This window comes from Leucopleurus acutus (assembly GCF_964270905.1).
Source record: "Leucopleurus acutus genome assembly, chromosome: 19".
Classification (NCBI taxonomy): Eukaryota; Metazoa; Chordata; class Mammalia; order Artiodactyla; family Delphinidae; genus Leucopleurus; species Leucopleurus acutus.
Window position 1 is genome coordinate 51,303,879 of NC_139161.1, and position 19,684 is coordinate 51,323,562.

At 51.8% G+C, this 19,684-nt stretch overlaps 3 protein-coding genes across 3 annotated transcripts; 1 reads left to right on the top strand and 2 right to left on the bottom strand.

The window, feature by feature from the left end:
- Positions 1–385: 385 nt before the first annotated feature.
- Positions 386–5,435, bottom strand: ZMYND15 (zinc finger MYND-type containing 15; the record flags this gene model as incomplete). The annotated part of the gene is made up of 13 exons (XM_082860003.1): positions 4,874–5,435; positions 4,207–4,441; positions 3,965–4,120; positions 3,540–3,700; positions 2,843–2,995; positions 2,444–2,524; positions 2,181–2,297; positions 1,972–2,060; positions 1,786–1,884; positions 1,467–1,620; positions 1,326–1,384; positions 929–1,089; positions 386–557 (listed from the first exon to the last, which is right to left on the bottom strand). The coding sequence occupies exons 1-13, from the start codon at positions 5,415–5,417 to the stop codon at positions 386–388; spliced, it is 2,181 nt and encodes a 726-aa protein (XP_082716129.1). The 5' UTR covers positions 5,418–5,435.
- Positions 5,436–6,156: 721 nt separating this feature from the next.
- Positions 6,157–9,952, top strand: CXCL16 (C-X-C motif chemokine ligand 16). The gene is made up of 5 exons (XM_082860134.1): positions 6,157–6,689; positions 7,046–7,184; positions 7,492–7,574; positions 8,780–9,199; positions 9,651–9,952. Exons 1-5 carry the CDS (start codon positions 6,623–6,625, stop codon positions 9,695–9,697), a joined length of 756 nt encoding a protein of 251 aa, XP_082716260.1. The 5' UTR covers positions 6,157–6,622; the 3' UTR covers positions 9,698–9,952.
- Positions 9,953–10,299: 347 nt separating this feature from the next.
- Positions 10,300–11,891, bottom strand: MED11 (mediator complex subunit 11). Its single transcript, XM_082861154.1, has 3 exons — positions 11,769–11,891; positions 11,442–11,572; positions 10,300–10,778 (listed from the first exon to the last, which is right to left on the bottom strand). Exons 1-3 carry the CDS (start codon positions 11,851–11,853, stop codon positions 10,641–10,643), a joined length of 354 nt encoding a protein of 117 aa, XP_082717280.1. The 5' UTR covers positions 11,854–11,891; the 3' UTR covers positions 10,300–10,640.
- Between the last annotated feature and the right edge of the window lie 7,793 nt (positions 11,892–19,684).

Below are 19,684 nucleotides of genomic sequence, written 5' to 3' on the forward strand. Positions count from 1 at the left end.
CGTCCCCTCTCCCCCCCAGAGAGAAGCCACTTTCTGTTTCTTGGTCTTGCTTGACTCGGATCCGGTCCCTGCCTGTTACTGGGGCCGGAAAATGCCTTGTCAACACACACATTAGAAGAAGTTTGGGATTACCCAGGAGGGCAGAATCCCAGAGGGGACAGCTTTCGAGGAACTGAAGAAAGATGGAAGAAAATGTCATCCGTAAATCCTTTAATCCTCTTTCCATTTAAGGACCCAGTTATGAGCGTTTGACTCAGTGGTTTCAAACAAGTAAGTTTAATTACCTTTCGTGTTCCGCCAACTGGCCTCCCCCCTCGGCCTCGCCGGTTTCGTGTTCCTTTCTGAGGCGTGTTAGGGGAGGGGGTGGACTTCTACCTCTCCGCCCTCACCTCCGCCGGCGGGCCCTCCGCCCAGGTTTCTTTTCTCCTCGGCGCCTACGGGCGGGGGCGGGAGGAGCGGTAGGAGTTGGGGCGGGAGGCGCGGGCCCTGGCACCGGGCGGGCCCAGCTCCCTTGCGGAGGCTTGTAGACCAGGTGGAAGATGAAGGCGTTGCAGTACCTGAGGGGGGCGTGGCGCCGTCAGGGGCGGTGCCAAGAGGCCGGGATTTTCCCAAGGGGCGGAGTTTGTGGGCTCCGAGTTTCAGGGGGTGGGGCTAAACTTAGGGCTCCGCCAGCCCGAGCGTAACCTGGCTTTTTTTTGCTGAGGGGTTGGGGGGGGGCGGGGCTGGGAAACGAGGAGTTGGAGAGATTTTTGTGAGCTGGATCTAAAGAGGGGTGTGTGGGCGTTGTCGAGACCCTCCAGCGGGGGTGGTGGGAGTGCGCGCGGCGAAAGCAGGGTGTAGGGCTGGGCCAGGAGGGTCCCAGGACCGCAGAGACGAGGGTAGCGGTGGACCTTTCAGGATGCGTGGCCAGAGCGCAAGAAGGCCTTACCAGGGCATACAGTTGTCCGCCGCTCTGAGGCGAAAGGGGGAGCGGAAAGGGTTGGGCTGTGGAGGGCTGGTGCCCCCTCCCGTGGCCACCGCCATGGTCTGGTCGTCCATCACACAGCCGTACTCGCTGCTCTCGGTGAAGAAGGCCGGCACTCGGAGGGACTGGGGTGGGGGCGGGGCCTCAGACTCTCTCAGAAAGGCTCCCAACCCCACGTACCTCCCGAGGACCCAGGCGGACCGGGATGGGGAGAGGCACGAGGCAGGCACAGAGCGGGGCAGGAGGACCCGCTGGCGCACCCCAGGTCTGTAGAGCAGATGATGGGGAAGAAGAGACTTTCAGAAAAGGAGGAGGGACCGGGCAGGAGGTGAGAGAAGGTCCCTTTTGTCCCATCCCGCACCTGTAACCGGGGCAGCGAGCTCAGCCAAGTGTCCTTTAGACCAAAGCCGGAGTTAAATCCTGCGGAGGAAAGGAGAGCAAGGAGAAGCTGGCTCCCAGGGCCTCCTCCCACCTCCCCCATGCTCCTACCCCAAGCGCTTACCGATAACCAAGTCAGGCTTGGGCCCCTGGAGCAGGTGGTAGGGCCGTGCAGACACCTTGATCTGCAGGTCCCTGCGGCCCCCCTTCTCCTTAGTCCCAGAGCTTAGCCGTGCTGATACCCCGGAACCAGGACGGACAGATGCTTCGAGGTCATCCTGGGGAGTTTGGAGTGGGGTGGAGAAGCCGGTGGAAGTTTTGGTACTGGGAGATGCATCAGGTAAGACAGGGGAGAGGAGGCAGGGATCGGAAGGGCAGAGCCCAGCTGGGAGGACAGCAGGAGGGTTAGGGCTAAAGAGCAGGGCACCCCCCTCAGCCCTCACCCTCTGCAGGGTAAAATTCTGCTGGTCACTCTCAGGGGGCAGGCTGTCACCCACAAACTGCAGCTCCAGGGCCACATGGGGGAGCAAGACCAAGAGCTCCTGAAGGGCAAAGAGGACAGATCTGGCTCCCACCCTGCATCCACCTCCACACCCAAATGCTCAACCCTCAGGCCTGGAGGGACTTACCCAAAACACCATGATGAGGTCAAACTCCTTCCCAGCCTCCATCACGTGGATTTTCAGTGACTGTTTGTTCTGGATGTTGAGCTCAGGGACTGGGTGATAAGCTAGTCATTTAAGAATACGGTCTCCTCCTCCCCTCCCTCCTGTCCCCTACCCCCGCCCCCCGGCCCTCCTGCTCCACGCACTCCTCCCCCTGCCTCCGCCCTCCTTACAGGACTGGGGCACCAGATGGGTGATGACGTAGTACACAGTCAGCGGGTAGGTGAGAAGCACAGCCATGGGGGAGTCCAAGCTGAGGCCCCGCCATGTGTAGTAATCCTGCCACGAGCCTGAGGAGAGTGGGTTACTGGGGACCTTGCCCCAGGCCTGGACCCCCACCTCTCCTGTCCAATAGCCCCCTTTCTCAGCCACCGAGTCTGCTGGCCCTCCAGTCCCCGTCCCTACCCCTAGCTCCCTCAGGGCCCCTCCAGCTCACCAAAGAGGCCCCTGGGTGGATCTGGGGGCACAGGAGGCATCAGAGCAGGCCCATCCCCCTGAAGAAGCTGGTAGGGATCTCCTGAGAGGATGAAAGAAGAGAAGCCTGGTCAGGGAGGTCCCCACCTGGCCTCTTCCTTCTTCCAGAGGAGCTGTGTTCCCTGAGAGAGGGCCTGGAGCTGCAGCAGGAGGAATGGGGAGCTGCCTAGGGATGGGGCTTCTGGATGGGCTGGGCAGGGGTGACTTTTCTGAGGGTTGAGGAGAGGCATGAAATGCCCTGGTGGTGGTGGTGAGGTTTGGTGTGTATGTGGAGGGGTTATCTAGGACCTGGGCAACTTTTTGCTCTCCCGTCCTTCCCTCTAGTCTGAGGGACTTATGCCTGGAGAGAGGCCCCACGCACCATTGAGAAGAACGCTGAGGGATGGCGTGCTGCCCCTTGGGTGCCCGAGGGTGCCAGGGCCTGGAATCAGCATGCTGAGCTGGGTCCAGTAGCCACGAGTGAGGCCTCGTGAGGCCAGGAAGGCCTCCTTGTTAAAGGTTTCACTGGTCACCTCTGGAGAAGGATGAGGGGAGGGGTTGAGGGCCTGGTGGCCAGGATTCCAGACTTTGGCTCTCCTCAGTCTCTCCCCAGGACCCTGAGTCTGAGTCTGGTTCTAGTCAGGCAGAGAACTATTAACATTTCTGAGTGTCTACAGCATAGCCCACAGAACCCATATAACAATTCCATGCGTTTTAACATTTGTTAGTCTGCCCATTTCACAGTTGAGGAAATAGCTCTAAGAAGTAAAGCGATTTGTTTCAGGTCACCAGTTAGTGGTGAAGCTGAGAAGCAAGTATTTGAATCCCTACTCCCGAATCCCATAAGTTCTCTCAGGGACCAGGGCGCTCAGTTCTCAGCTCCAGAGATGCTGTGTCCAGCCCCAGGGGTCTAGCCCCCAGCCCCAAATACCCAGCACCCAGCTGTTATTCCAGGGATCTAGATTCCAGCCCCAGGCACTTAGCCTTCAAGCCCAGGACCCTATTCCCAGGCACCTGGGGCCCCAGTTCCAAAGACCGGGTCCCACTTTCCCCCACCCATCCTGACCTTCTTAGGGTACCTGCGGTGTAGGTAAAAGGCAGAGTTGCCAGTTCTCCGGCCCGCTCCATGAAGGCTGCAAGCCTTGGGCACCAAAATCGATGGCTCACATCATCTGGGCATCGCTTCCAGTCAGCCTGGAGACAAGCCTCTCCGCAGTACAAGACAGCGCCACACTGGGGGCTGGGGTCACGGGGAGGGGTGGGCACTCAGTGTTAGTGTCTGTAGGTCCCCTCTCTGCTGTCCATCTGTCCTGCGACTGCCTGTACACACTCAGTCTGTTTGTACTCTCTCTGCCTATAACAGCTTTTTTGTGTGTGTGTCATCTTCTTGTTTCCCTGTCCCTCATTCTGTCTGTCTGCAGGCCCCCCCCCAGCCTGCTTCCTCTCTGTTTGCCTGACTGTTGGGGTCTTCCTTCCGCTCCCTCCATCTCTGCAGGCTGCTCACCAGGGGGTTAGCTTCACTTCAAAGCTATGCCTGTGACAAACATGGCAGTTTCGAGCCCGAAGGGAGGCAAAGGTGAAGCCGGGCCGGGGACCCCATGTCCGCATCGGGGTCTTGGTTAGCTTCACTTTCAGCCTTGGGACCAGATTCTCCAGCTCCCTGAATGGGGGTGGAGACGGCATCAGGCTGGGGGACTCAGGAGCCCAGGGCCCCAGGCTTCCCCACCCTCTACCAGGTTTCTGTACCGATGCAGCTGGGCGTCTCCCACAGTAAGCTTTCGGGGCTTTCGGGGGTCTCCAGAGCCCATGGGACAGGCCATGCTGTGGCAGAGGAGAGCATAGGCCCGAGGAGCCAGGTTCTGTGTCCCTGAGCCCCTGCCTGCACTCCCCTGCCCTCCATCCGTCAGCAGGTCAATGCCCAAGATGGTGCCGTATTCATCCGTCACCAGTAGGAGGCAGGAAAGGTGCAGGGGGGCCGCCTCTGGGGAAAAAGGGAAGAGTCGGGGGCAAAGACTGTCAGGGTCAGGGATACCAAATCAAATGCCCACGGGGACTAGGAGACTGAGCGAAGGGGACTAGGGAGAGAGGGCACGCCTCATCGGAAGGGGACTGCGGCTACACAGAACCAGCATTTGCTGCGGGGTGGAAATGTGGGCCTGCTGTGGGAACTTTACATTTTTCTTGAGGAGGGGTAACTCCAGACTTCTGGAAGTTTTTTCTTTTAATGTTTAAATGTTGGCTCAAATTTTAAAAAACAAAGAACATTGTGGATCAATGAAGACACCTTTTTAGGCCGGATTGGCCTGAGGGCCACCCATTTGTGACTCCTAACTGGATTCTGAGGGGCAGAGGAGGGCTTCGAAGGGGAGTATGCCTGGGCGGGGGCAGGGCAGGGCCAGCCCTGGGTTCTTACCACTTCTCTGTCCCTTTCTTCTCTCAGGCCCTGGTTTGTCCTCCGCTCTGTCCTCTTGGCAGCCGACCTCGCCACCTCCTGCCTCCTGCTGGGCCCCGTCTGCCTCCCGTGGGGGGTTTGCTTCCCGTGGGGACTCCCTGCTGGTAGGGGCTGGCTTCCCATCCGCCTCTGTTTCTACTTTCTCGGTGCCTGCGCCCTCCTCCTCTCCCCCTTCCTCCAGGCTGACAAAGCTGACATAGGGGCTTAGGTCCCGCAGGTGGAGTGGGGGCTCGTCTCCCAGGAGCCGGGCAGCCCCCAGGCCTGGTGCAGGGCCTGGTTCTGCCCCTTGCCCCAGGCTGATGCCCACACTACGGTTGGGCAAGACGTGGAGCACCCAAAGGGCGCGGTCCTGGGGCAGCCTTCTGATCTGAGCCTCCAGCTGCCACCAGCAACCCTCCGGGCTGGTTCTCACGGCCCCGCGCTCCGCCACGAACTTGCGGAACCAGCCAAAGAGGAGGGCAACGAAATCAAGGAACTCATCCCGGTATCCAGACACAAACTCCATGTCTTCAGGGAAACAAGGCCTGGGCCCAGACTGAGCAGAGGGAGGGATGTAGGGTGAGAGAGAGGTACTCGGGAGAGTTTGGGGCTGGGTCATAAAATGGGGGAGATTGTGGGTTTGAGGGTCACTTAGGGTGGAATCTATGGATGAGTGTTAGGAGTGAGGAAGGAGTTTTCAGGGCGGAGGATGGGAATTCAGGGTGAGAATGGGGTCCAGACTTGAAAGTGGGTGATAGGGTTAAGGATGAGTAGTCGGGAGGGAGATGGTATTTGGGGCTCAAAATTTGAGGCTCAAACCCTCAAAGGTAGGGTTTAAGTTGAGGATAGAAGTGGGAGAGGGCTAATCCTATGGGCAAGGGTTTGGTGAGGAGGGAAGAGTTTTGGATCCGTCTGTGGGGTGTGGGAGGAGGGGGACAGGAGCTAGGGCATCTTCGGCTTGGATAGGTTTGGCGGTGAGCCCCGGTACACCTAGCCCCTGCCGTCCGGTTCGCTACTCCGGTACCTGCAGCCGCCACCACTTTTCGAAGGTAAATACCTCGGGGTGGGGCGTGACGTCAGGCTGCCCGAGCCCTCCGCCGGCTCCTCGGGTTGCCACGCCCCCTGTGTCGTGCGCGGCGCAGAGGCGCTCAGGGCAGTCAGTGTGCTGCTGGGCGCGCGGACTCGTCTGCCGCGGTCACTCCAGCCATGTGACTGGATCCCAGTGCGCCGGACCCGAGCCCGAAAAGTGAAAGCCTCTCGAAGGAGGAGGTCCAGCCAACTGACCTGCGGAGGGCGGGCGGGCGGGGCTGACATCCCCGGGCCGAACCGGATCAGCCTAGTGGGCAGTGCCCGCCCGCCACGCCTGGCCCTGCAGCCTGGACTTTCTTCCGCTTTCTTTCGCCTTCTTCAAACATTCCTGGCTGCCTCCTCGACGGGGCACTGGGCTGGGTGCGGGAGCGTGGGCAGAGGCGCTCCGCCTCCCGGAGTTTCCCCGCCGCCCCAGGCTGGCGATCACGCGGCTACAACGGTACTGACCGCACTTACTGGTTCGAGACGGTGAGGGCGCCCACAGGGAGGCGCCGCCACCTCGCGCCTCGCCTCGGCCCGGCCTTGGTGCCGACGGCCGCCGTCTCCCGCAGAATCTCAGGCGTGGCGGGAGAAGGAAGCGAAAGCCATTGAGAAACCGGCTGGCGCACGTCTGGGAGTCAGACAGGGCGAGGCGGGCCCGAGATGATGCTGAGCTGGGAACTCCGGATCCTCTTGCTCCTACTCTTTCTATTGTGCCACACTCCTCCAGGTTCGTCAGGGGCCCGGCTGGTTCCCAGATCCCCGAATCCGGGGAAGGGGATGGGGGGCACGGGGGCCGCGGGTTTGAGTTGAATAAGTGGGGAGCCAGGGTCCCCAAGGCAGCCGGGGCAGGGGGAGGGCCAGCTGCCTGGGGTTGGGGATGGGCTGGGGAACACCAGGGCCCAGGTGTGATTATGGACGTGTTTGGGGAGTGTGATGTGTGAGTTGAGCCCTGGGGGTGGGAGGGGCTCAGATCCCCGGGTCTAGGGGAGAGGCTGCAGTGGGGCTGTGGGTTGGAGGCTAAGTTTACCGCTGCGTGAGCCCCTGAACCTGGGAAACTGTGCTGACCACCTCGGTCCCGCTCAGGCGATGGCAATGAAGGTAGCATCGCTGGCAGTTGTCCCTGTGATAGAAGAATTTCTTCCCACTCCCCTCCTAACGATCAATACATGGGACATCTCCGAAAATACCTGAAAGTCTATCAACGTTGCTCTTCCTACGTCAGGTAATCTCACCCACCCCTGGGAGCGCAGAGCCTCCGGGTGCCTCCAGGACCCTCTCTGGTCAAACTTGAACTCCTTCTGGGAGGACCCCTAGTCCCTTCTATAGTCCCCATAACATTAGGTTAGGTGTGCCCTAATTCTCCACACCTTAGTTTCCCTGTTCCGCCTGGAATTTCCCAGTCCCAGCAGAAACTGCTGAATCTTGGCAGTGACCTCACTTCTTTGGAACGAGGAAAGAGCTGGGAAAGTGGGGGGAGAGAAGGGGGGCGGAGATTGGAGACACAGCTGAGACCACGTCCTTCCTTACAGGCTCCAGCTACCCTTGGGAAGTGTGTGTGGAGGCAGCAGTGACCGGTGGGTCCAGGAACTGATGCGCTGCTTTGATCGTGAAGGTGAGCGCGTTCCCCCTCCTCCCCAGGCTCTGTCTCCAGGGCTCGGCCACCTCCACCTCACACTTTTCTTTGCCTCAGCCCTTTCCCCTTTGACACCTCACATTCCTATTCTGTGTACTTTCACTTAAGTCCCTGTTTACCAGAAATCACTCACCGTCACTTCCAGGATTTTTGCCAATTCATCCTATCACCTGTGCATTTACTTAATGTTTTCCTTGAAATCAAGGCACTATTTTTATCTTCCAGTAATTTATTATGGAAATTTAAAGACATATATAAAAGTTGAAAGATTTGTACAGTGAACATCCCACCACCTAGATTCTATAATATTTGATTTTTATATTTTATGTGTGTACATAATAAAGCATATATATTTTATATTTTACAATATCGAGTCTACAGCATTTTAACTATATTTGCTTTATTGCACGCCCATCTGTCTATCCATCCCTCTATTCCTCATCAACCTGCCTAATATTTTTTGGTGCACTTCCAAGTAAGTTGCAGGGTTGACTATACTTTATCCCCAGACATTTCATCATGTATATTATTAAGGAGGGTTTTATATTTTATTGTACCTTTTTTTTTCTTTTGAGGTAAAATTTACAAACAATGAAACGAATAAATCTTAAATGTACACAGCCACTTCTGAAAAACTTAATGGCAACTAGTCCTAAGCAGGAACATCTGTGAAGTCACAAATTTGATATGCTGGTTGTATTTCTCTCCTAAAATAAATACACAACCATTAAGACACAAAGTGTTCTTCCAGGTCCCAGCTAAAGTTGTCTTCTGTAGCATTGGTGGTACCCATACTGCCCTTTGGCTACGTAGACCTACCTTATTCATTTACTCTTCCTGGCTACTCTGGCCTTCAGTACTAAAATTATCCTTGCTTTACAGCTGAAAGAAATGAATCCCAGAGAGGTTAAGAGACAAGGGGCAAGGTCACAGCTACTCTGTAGCAGAGCCCAGGTTCCAACCCAGGTCTCCTGACTTCCCAGTTCAGAATGCATGCTCGCCCCAGTGGTTCCATGTTGTGGTTTGCTCACTTCCATCTCCCCATGTTTCCCCTCTGCCCCTGCCTTTCTTTCCTGGCATTTAGCTGTTCCCTTGATGTTCTCCTTGACCCACTACCCTTCCCTCTATCTAGTTCTTCAGCTTATCCCCTCATAGCCCTGATTCCTCACTTCTTGCTTCTTCAGAATGTGGACGTGCTCACGCCAGGAGTGTGGCCCGCCAAGGACATGTACCTCCCCGCAGCACCCAGGTTCCTGAGCCCACAGAAAAGACACCTTCAGCCACGGGCACCCCCTCACAGAAGTACCTGCCATCCACCCTGCAGCCTACCCAGCAGCCCATCCCTCCAGAAGGAGCAACTTTGTTGGACCAAAAGCTCATCCACACCAATGAGACTACCACTTACACTTTGGGCCACCGTCTGGGGGCAAGGCCTGGGGCCAGGGGGAACCAGAGGCAGCTGGGAGAGAATGTGGGTCCTGCAGCTGGGACATCAGCCATGGTGCCAGTGCTGTCCCTCTTGGGCATCGTTTTCCTCCTCACTGGAGCCCTGCTCTACATGCTGTGCGAGAAGAGGAGGAAGCAGTCACTGCAGTGTCCTCCAGGTAAACTGGGCCTCTGAACCCCTCCTCCAGGGATCCAGAGGCTCCTTGGTAGGGATCCTGCCCACAGTAGCTCTCAGGCCGGCAAATGTGGAGGCTGCCTGCACCACGGACAACAGGCAATGAGGGGAGAGTCAGCCAGACTACAGAATGGGGAGGGAGGGAAGCCACCATAGGCCCAGGGACCAGTGCATGGCCTTCAAAGCCAGACAGTGCTTGAGCAACATCAAGATGGCAGCCAGAGCAGACGAGTGGGAGATGAAGCGATGGAGGAAGGTGGGAGCTATTGATTCAGTTCACACATCTTTATTGAGCACCTACTGTGTACCTGATCTATAGTCAATGTTTTGGAATCTGATTCCCCAGTTCAAGCTATCACCCCTTGCCCCCCACTCCCCCCGCCCAACTTCCCTTGATCTCAGAGCTCATCTCTCAATTTCTTTATCTTTTCCAGATTTGCACCTTCATTATGTGCGTGTGGCAACAGACGCCAATGCTTAAAGAATGGAAGCTTGTGAGGGCAGATTATGATTTATTCAGTATCAAATGCAGTTAATATACTAGAGCAATCCCTGGCACGTGGTAGGCACTCTCCACATATTTGTCGATGTTTAATACACAACTAACCAGCCACTGCCCTCTCTTATAGACGTTCCCTCCGTTTTTTTTTTCTATGTTGTAATTTAAAATCACCTCTTATACTAGATATCTTGTACAAATTCTGTATGTGGATTTTTTAACTATTAAAACTTATTTTTATAATTATTGACTCTTCTTTCTGCAGACATTGGTCTCATGCCCTTGCCCCCTTAACCATGATTCCTGGCTTCAGCTTCTCTGCTGATGGCCACCTGACACCTTCCCCCTCAGCGCATCCCCCAATCCCTGCCAACCTCCTTGTCCCAAGTCCCTTGTGTCCTGTCCTTGTCCTTGTCTCTTCACACCACAGCAGTGTTCCTCCCCAACTTCAGCCCTCTTCCACTTTCCCACCCTCCCTCCGCACCAGCTGCCATACAGCCTGGTTTTACTTCCTCAACCCCTTACATCACCCATATATGCCCCAATGAGAGTCTGAGCTCCTTGTTTTTAGTGTTACTGTTTTTATTATCAAAACCCTTAGTTCTCATTTTATCTTTTCCAGTGAACAAAAATGTGTCTTCATTGGTCCAAGTCTACCTGGGGCAGGGACCTGAGGAAGTGGATTGGGTGTCTTGAGTCTCTGTCTCCTGTCCTGAGTTTGTCAGCGCTCGGTGAAGTGCATGGCAAGAGGAGCCAGGGCACAGCCAGGCATGGGCTTGGTCTTTAAGGTTCTCCATTCCCACCTTTTGTGCCTTCGTCCTCATGGCTTCTGACCAGCAGCACATGTACGGGGCAGCCCATGCTCTCCAGGTTCTGTCCTGGGGTGCAGGTGGAGCTCTCCTTCCAAGCTTTTCACCCGCTTGGCCTAGTTTTCCAGCATCTGCTCACAGGTTCGAGCCACCTCACTGAGCTTGAGACGAGCATAGTCCACTCGCTTCAGGGCCATCTGACAGTCCTTCCTCGAAGAGTAGCTGGAGCCCTCATGGGGCTGCCCTGTGGCCACCTACAGGACATTTAGATTGATCAAAGAAGCACCCTTCCCCTTTCCCATCTCCCCAACCAGGCATCAGGTCTCTTGTCTCATTTCTTCCCTGAGTCTGAATTTGCTATGCCACTTGGTTAGCTGGATTACCTAGGGCATATCACTGAATTTCTGTTAACCTCATCTGTAAAATGGGGATGACAGTAACTAACTACTTTCTGGAGTTGTTATAGGATTAGATAATGCAGAGTGGCACACTGTAAAAGTTTAGTAAATGGTAGTTGCTGTTATAATGACCTAAGAACCCTTCCAATCCTGTTCCTTTTCTCAGGAGGTAGCCATCTGGGGCTCCATACCCTTGAGGTCTGGTCAAGTTTCTAAGAGCATATCCTGTGGCTTTCATATTGTTTACACACCCTCTCCCAGGACTTCCCCATCCAGTGGCTCATGTGATGCAACTCAGTGACAAAGGAAATCTACCCTGGAAGGGAGGGGTCCTGCCAGGGTCAACTGGCCTGCTGGGTAGGGCTGGTCTTGCTTAGCTCCCGAGACCAAAGCTCTGCCCGGGACTCCTGAAGGCTAAGGCTAAGGCTAAGGCAGTGAGCTGGGCGTGTTGCACGGTCCAAGACACACACACACACACACACACACACGCGTAGGACGTTCCAACACACACACACACACCTGAGTGAGATAGCGGATCTGAGCCGACAGCTCCGCCTCCACGTGCTGCACCGACGCGGTGAAAGCGGCTGCCTGTCGGTCTAGGAGCCGCTCATTGGTTTTTTCCTTGGAAAGTTCCAAGATCACTGTACCTGCCGGGGTGGAGAGTGGGCGGGGCTCTCCGGAGACTGCCAGTATAGCCGCGCCCCAGAGCCAGCCCCACCCACCCCTGCACCCACTTAGGATCCCTCCCAACCCCACTCCCAGTCACCGGTCGGCGCATGTGCGCACGGTCGGTCTAGCTCACGCTCTCGCTGCCGCTCCTCCTCTGGTCGTCGTATCCCGAACCTGCATTCTGAAGAATGGCTCCAATTTCCCGTTCGATGTCTTCCAGGGCGCGTAATCGCTCGTTCGCCAAGCTGTAGGTAGCCATCGTTACTCCGGGATTCTCTCCTTTTGCGAAATGCTACGGAAAAGTGCCCGGAAATGGCTGTCGGTTTGCGCCCGCGCAGAGCGCGCCCCTTAGCTAACACTACAGTTCCCGGGATGCTCAGCACCGTCTCGCCTTCTCGGTTCACCTGGTGAACTACAACTCCCAGGGTCTCCTGCGCATGCCCAGGTCTGCGCCACCACCGCGTGACCACCTGTGGTAAGAGGCAATATCGAAATATTCACGCCCTTCAAACCTGTCCACCTTTACGACACTGTCTTGTGGTCTGTGTTTAATTTCTTCTACAAGAATTTAGTGAGCGTCTGCTGGGTGCTAGGTGATGATGGTGGGAGCGCTGGGGTATTACAGACTGGACAGCCATGGACCCTGTGTTTGCCTATCCCACTCCGCCACCTATCGGAGCCTGGGGAAGGCCGGACTTGGTGAGTGTGACCTTATTCGCCCTAGCGATTCCCTCTGAATGGGAGCCCTGAAACACGGACTGTCAGTATATTCCGAGAAGCTGGCTCCTATCAGCCTTTTCCCTCTCTGATCGCCTGTTAATGTGGTTGGCTCTGGGGATACAAAGGTGAGTGAGGTGGACTCTCACGTGATAGTGGGATAAATGTTTCGTTAGGGCTACGCCCAGGGTGTGTCTCTGGGAACACAGAGAAAGGATTCTGGGAGGAAATCCTGCTTGAACTGAATCTGAAGGCTTAACCAGGTGGATGAGAGCTTGGAGTGGAAAAGGGGAAGGCACAGGCAAGCGCATGGTGGTGTGAGGGGGCTTACACATTGGAAGTCCAGCAAGGGGTTCAGTTTGACTGGAGTGAACGCAGTGTGGTGGTGGATAGGTGTGACTGGGGAGACTGGAGTGGGGAGCCAGATCAGGAAATGGCTTGCAAGCTAAGGAATTTGGACTTTATTTTGAAAGCATTTGGGAGCCTTTGAAGGATTTTCAAGAAGTGTATTCTGACCAGCTGTACCTTTTAGGAAAGATCAATATTGACAGTTTATGGAAGATTGAGAATGAAGCCAGTTTGCACAGAGTTAGCAAACGAGTGGAGACTTTCAGTTGAACTTGAGAGATCTAGCGTTTAACTTCACTCCTTTACTAAATCCTAGGAAGATAGCAATAAGGGGATTTTAGAAAGGAGTCAAGGAGAGAGAGGAGTTAATAGCAAAACTTTAGATAGAAACTGCAAGACAGAAGGGTGTGTGGTAACTGATTTAGCAGTGAAGTAATTAAGCCAGCAGTGAAGAAACCTTAGAAGCAACTCTTTTAAAATTTAATTTAAATTTTTATTGAAATATAGTTGATTGGCTTAGAAGCAAGTTGATTTACCCTTAAATCAGGGGCATCACAGTACAGCTGGGCTGTAGGTAGTACTAAAATTAGGAGGATTATTTGAAGTAGTTTGGCCCCCCTATCTCCTCCTTTATATCCTCATATCTCCTGGCAGCTACTCACCCCCAACTCATCAGATTGCTGGAGGTTTCTTGGTTGGAGATGGAAACCAGAGAGTCTTTGGCATGGAGGGCACCTGGGCATGACTGTATTTAAAACAGATTGAGTGAAAGTTTATTTACTGAATGGTGGTTTCTAGAACTCTGGCAACCAGGCTTTTACCTTCCAGGTCAGAGACTGGAAGACTCTCATCTGGGGAATTTGACTATTCAGAGGAAAGATCTAAGAGTATTAACATCAGGGGTTCTCCAGCAGAGCAGTTAGCCGGATCACCCCATAGTGAAACCCACAGTTGATAAGTCCCAACTGTGTCCACAGATCTTCTAGTCAACTTCTTAGCATGTCACCCTTAAAATGAGCAGACAAAAGATTTCTAGATGTTTGCAGAAACTTTCTAACATGGAAGGCAGAGACCAAAATAAACAGGAAAAAACCCCAACAAACCAAAAAACCCCACCTTCGATGACATAGAGTAAAACTTAAGGAAAAAAAAATATTGACGCGCTTAGGTCAGAGATACTATAATAAAGGATTGAATCCAAGAAAACACACTTGAAAAATAAAACCATGAGGGAAAGAATGAAAAATTGAGCAAAAGAGTTGAAAGAGAAATTGAAGCACTCTCCCAGCAAGTAAAGCAAAAGAAAGAAGATGGCATATAGGAAAGATGATGTGAGAAAATTAGAGAATCAGTCCAGGGGGCTTAAATTCTCTGAGAACAAAGGGAAGAAAGGACTTGTGTTTCTAGATGAAAAGGACCCATTAAGTGCCCAGCATCAAGGCACCTCGTGAAATATCAGAACACTAGTCTCACAGAAAAGGGTCTTGCAGAAGCTTCCAGAGAGAAAATAGACCAGCAATCAGAATGGCCTTGATCCTCTGAACACTAACACTCCACACCAGTGGAGCAGCGCCTTCAACGTTTTTGGGGAAAGTGATTTCCAATGTGGAGTTCTGTACTCCAGCTGTAGTAGGGTGAAGGCTAAAAATGCAGTGGCTCAACCAAATAGAACTTAACTTTTTTCTCAGAAAACAGTTTGGTGTGGGTAGTTCAGTGTGCTCCACAAATCAGACCGAGACCAAGGCTAGCAAGCAGTGCAGCTCTGCCATCCTTTAGGCTCTTACGCTCAAAAGTATGGTCTTCAGGCCACAGCATTGGCATTACCTAGATGCTTTTTAGAAATGCAGGATCTCAGGCCCCACCACAGACCCACTGCATCAGTATCTGTGTTTGAAGATCCCAGGGGATCTGTATACACAGTATACTTTGAGAAACACTGCTTTTCCCTTCCAGGTGATCTGTATGCACAGTAAACTTTGAGAAACGCTGCTTTGCTCTGGGACATTGCTGTGTGCAATGTCAAAACTGGGTTGCTGCCCTCCATGGGTTGCAGCTGGCAGGAAGGCAGAAGAGTAAATATGGAGGAGGCACACCTGTCTCGGAGGTCTGGCTAGGGAGTGGCACATATAATTTCTACTCACATTCCTTTGAAGAAAACCCAGTCATGTGGTCTTACCAGCTCCGGGGTTCTGGGAAATCCAGTCCTTACCTAGGTGGCTAGCTATTGTTCTAGCACCATGGCAGAATAGGTTTTAGGGGATATCTAGACTCTCACAACAGCCCAACTATCAATAACGAAGATAGAATAAGGACATTTTGATATGTACAAGGTCTCAAGTTTCTCTTCCAAGTACCCTTCTCAGGAGGTGACTAGAATTAGACCCTAGTCAGAAGGCTCCTGGAGAGAGATTTTTCAAGGAGATGGAAGAGATAACATCTGTTTTGTTTTGAATGAATTGAGAGGATACCCAGATTTTTGGAGGAGAGTATAGAGCAGAATTAGTGATAAATCAGAGAATAAGCAAATTTTAAAAATGATAGCTATTCAGGGAAAACAGTTGTGCAAGAAGAGAAAGGTAATCATAATAGACCACGTGACGCAGCTATGGATAACATTTGCAATAAATCCTGGATGTTGATCTAACCCCGATTGATAGAATTCCCTTGGGAGAGCTTCCCATGTCGGGGCAGGGGGGCGAAAGGGCGCTCAGGCTTCACCTTACATGGCAGGAAGCCCATAGACAATGCTTAAAACAAAAATCAAGAAGTAGCAAAACAAGCATGTTGTTTAGAGATGGAGGTAAATGCCAAAAGAAACATCGAACGGAGGTGAAAGTAATTGCCTCTGAGGGGAAGGAAATTGCAGGGGGAAGGAGTTTACTTTTTCTTGTAATAGCCCTTGTATCTGACTCCTTCAACTATGTGGATATACAACTTTGAAAATAAAAATTAAATAAACATGAAAAGCGAGAGAGGAGATAGACTTGACTGTGAAAGAGCCCTGAGTGTGGAGGAGTGTGTTTTCTTTGGTTTCCTGCCTTTATCCCTCCCTTTTCCCCTCCTTCCCTCCCTGCCTTCCTTCCCCTCTCCCTTTCTTACTTTAACGGAAGAGGCTTGCACGGGTCTATTTACCATGGAGGAAGAACCAGTAGAGAGAGGCAGAGTTTGAAGAGATGGGGGCGGTTTGATGAATCAAGGTCTCAGAGGAGGTGGGAGGGGGAGCGATCTGAGCACAGGTGGAGGGATTAGCTTCGACCTGGAGGCGGCACCTTAGCCTTGGTTGTGTAGGAGAAACGGTGTCGATGTCGATGTCGGTGCTTGCTTGTCGGTAGGAGGTGGGAATTAAAAATCATTCATCCCTCAGACACTAATCTCTGTGAAGAGCGGGAGAAGTCACTCTGAATGTGAGGAAGGTTTAGAAAATTAGTGAGTTGGATGGGAGCAGGAATAGGAGGTGACCAGGGACGTGGAGGGGGACAGGGGGTGATCAGGTGTTGAGGGCCCAGCTGAGGTTAAAGGCCATAGGTTTGCAGTGGCCCAAATCCATACCCAGCGCCTAGCACGGTGTTGGCACCTAGGATGCGTTAAAAATATTTGTTGGATGAATGAGTAAATATGTGGTTGTGTGATTTTTCTCTGGCAGCCCCGTGTTGGAGGGGACAAGGGCGGGGTGGTGGTTAGAGCCAAGAGTGGGGTTTGAGAGCAGGTTTTGTGAAAGGAGGAACAGTTGACGGTGCTGATGAGATAGTGGTTGATGTGATGATCCTGAAGTTTAGTCTGGAAAGAAAAGCAAGTGTTAAATTGCAAGAAAACAGAAGGGCCAAGAGCTTGGTGACAAAAAACCAAGAAGTCATTAAAAACAAAGTGATTATAATTGACTACATATTAAGTATAAAAATTATGAATTATTAAAAATACCAGAAGCAAAATACTTTGAAGCTAGAAGTGATGCTTGCACAACATTTTGCATGAACTAAGTGCCACCGAATTTTACACTTTCAAATGCTTAACTTGGGACTTTCCTGGCGGCACAGTGCTTAAGAATCCGCCTGCCAGTGCAGGGGACACTGGTCCGGGAAGATCCCACGTGCTGCGGAGCCACTAAGCACGTGAGCCACAACTATGGAGCCTGTGCTCTAGAGCCCATAAACCACAACTACTGAGCCCACGTGCTGCAAGTACTGAGCCCTTGTGCCACAACTACTGAAGCCTGTGCACCTAGAGCCTGTGCTCCGCAACAAGAGAAGCCGCCACGAGAAGCCCGCGCATAGCAACGAAGACCCAACGCGGCAAAAATAAATAAATAAAATAAATAAAATGGTTAACTTTATGTTATATGAATTTTACCTCAGTAAAAAGAAAAGAAAAAAAAAGCTAGGAACAAATTCAGAAGACAAAGCGGGACAAATATGAGCAAAATAAATGACAAAGGGTTAATTGCTTTACTATATAAAGAGTTCTTAGGGTACTTTTAGAAAAACAACATCAACCCAGTAAATCGGGTTCATCCTCACTCATGATCAAAGAGATGCAAATTAAAACTAGGGTGATACCATGTCATCTGCTTGATTGGCAGTAATGAAAAAGGCGCTCACCCTTTTTTTTCTCATTTTTTAAAAAAGTTTTTATTGAAGTATAGTCGATTTATAATGTTGTGTTAGTTTTAGGTGTACAGCAAAGTGATTCAGTTATATGTATACTTTTATATATATATATATACTTTTTACATATATACTTTTTTTTTTTTTTGGCCACACTCTGTGGGATCTTAGTTCCCCAACCAGGGATCGAACCCGTGCCCCCTGCAGTGGAAGCGTGGAGTCTTAACCACTGGACCACCAGGGAAGTCCCTGTATACTTTTATATTTATATGTTGGGTTGGCCAAAAAGGTCGTCCGGGTTTTTCCGTAAGATGTTACATAAGATGTTCTGTAATATCTTGTGGAAAAACCCGAACGACCTCTGTAACATCTTACAGAAAAACCCAAGCGACCTTTCTGGCCAGCCGGATACTTTTATATATACATACTTTTTCAGATTCTTTTCCATTATAGGTTATTACAAGATGTTGAGTGTAGTTCCCTGTGCTACACAGTAGGTCCTGTTGGTTATCTATTTTATATACAGTAGTGATGCTTACCCTCTTTGACCCACCAATTCTACTTTTTTTTTTTGACCACGTGGTGGTTTGTGGGATCTTAGTTCCCTGGCCAGGGATTGAACCCGAGGCCTTGGCAGTGAAAACAGGGAGTCCTAACCACTGGACTGCCAGGGAATTCCTCCACCAATTCTACTTTTAAGAGTTTGTCCTACAGACGCACTTTGCATGTGCAAAAAGACATATCTTCAAGGATAATTATTGTAATACTGTTTGAATTAGCAAGAGTGGACATCCTTCATGTCCATCGATAGAAAATTGGTAAAAGTAAATGACATCTAGGCAATGGAAAGCTAGGCAACTCTTTTTTAAAAATCTATTTATTTTATTTATTTATTTTTGGCTGCATTGAGTCTTCGTTGCTGCGTGCAGGCTTCCTCTAGTTGCGGTGAGCGGGGGCTACTCTTCATTGCGGTGTGCGGGCTTCTCATTGTGGTGGCTTCTCTTGTCGTGGAGCACAGGCTCTAGGCGCGCGCAGGCTTCAGTAGTTGTGGCACGCAGGCTCAGTAGTTGTGGTGCACGGGCTTAGCTGCTCCGCGGCATGTGGGACCTAACCGGACCAGGGCTCAAACCCGTGACTCCTGCATTGGCAGGTGGATTCTTAACCACTGCGCTACCAGGGAAGCCTCTAGGCAACTCTTTAAAAGAATGAGGTAGATCTATGTGGATTGCTAAAGGAATGTTCTCCTAGCTGCATTATTAAGGGAAAAAAGCAAGGTGGAGAAGGGTGTGCCTAGTGTGCTACTATCTGTATTTAAAATAAGGGGGAAATGTGTTCATATGTATATGACTGTGTCTGAAGAATGTCTTTGGAAGAGTAATCAAGGAACTGCTAATCATGATCGCCTCTGGGAATGAGAAATGGGAGGCTGGGGATCAGGGGCATGAGGGAGCCTTCTGTTCACTCTTTACTGTTGAGATTTTTTTTTTTAAGCCATGTGCTTGTTTTACTTAAAAACATTAAAAACGTGAAAAGCTAAAAGCAAAAAGGCATTGTTTCTCAAAGCGTGCGCTAATTCAAAATCCCGATTCATGGATTCTTCCTGGGATCGACTGAATCAGAATCGGGGAAGGTAGAAGCCTGGGACTCTGTGTGCTTATCGCGTACCCCAGAGGATTCTGATTCACCTGAAAAAGTTTGAGATCCACGGGCCAAGAGCTCAGAGGTCAAGGAGCAGGTTCGTGGTTGTCAGAGGGATGATGACGGTCCCTTCACATGAAGAAGACCAGGGCGTGCAGGGTAGGCTGCTGCTGTGGAGAGGTAAGCAAGGTCATTGGCATTTTGGCAGCACTTAAAGCCTGTGGGTAAATCATGATTTAATTAGATGTCATGAGCCATAACATAGACTAAAGGCCTGTATGAGTGGCTCCATTTGCCTCACCAGCCTCATCTGGAACTACTTTGCCACTGGCTGTCTCTGTCCCAGTCCCTCTGGCCTCTTTCAGTCTCTGAAATGTGCTCTGTTCCCTTCTGCCTTCACACGTGGTGTTACTTTTTTTTTTTTTTTTTTTGCGGTACGCGGGCCTCTCACTGTTGTGGCCTCTCCCGTTGCAGAGCACAGGCTCTGGACGCGCAGGATCAGCGGCCGTGGCTCACGGGCCCAGCCGCTCCGTGGCATGTGGGATCTTCCCGGACCGGGGCACGAACTCGTGTCCCCTGCATTGGCAGGCAGACTCTCAACCACTGCGCCACCAGGGAAGCCCCGTGGTGTTACTTTTGCCTGGGATACTGGAACTCCTCCTCATCTTCCAGTACTCTGCTCAAAGGTCACTACCTCCAGTGAAATCTTCTTCCAGCCCTAGCCTAGATCAGAACTCCCTAGCTCCTGCATTTCTCCTTTGGAGCACAGATACTGCAATGATTTAA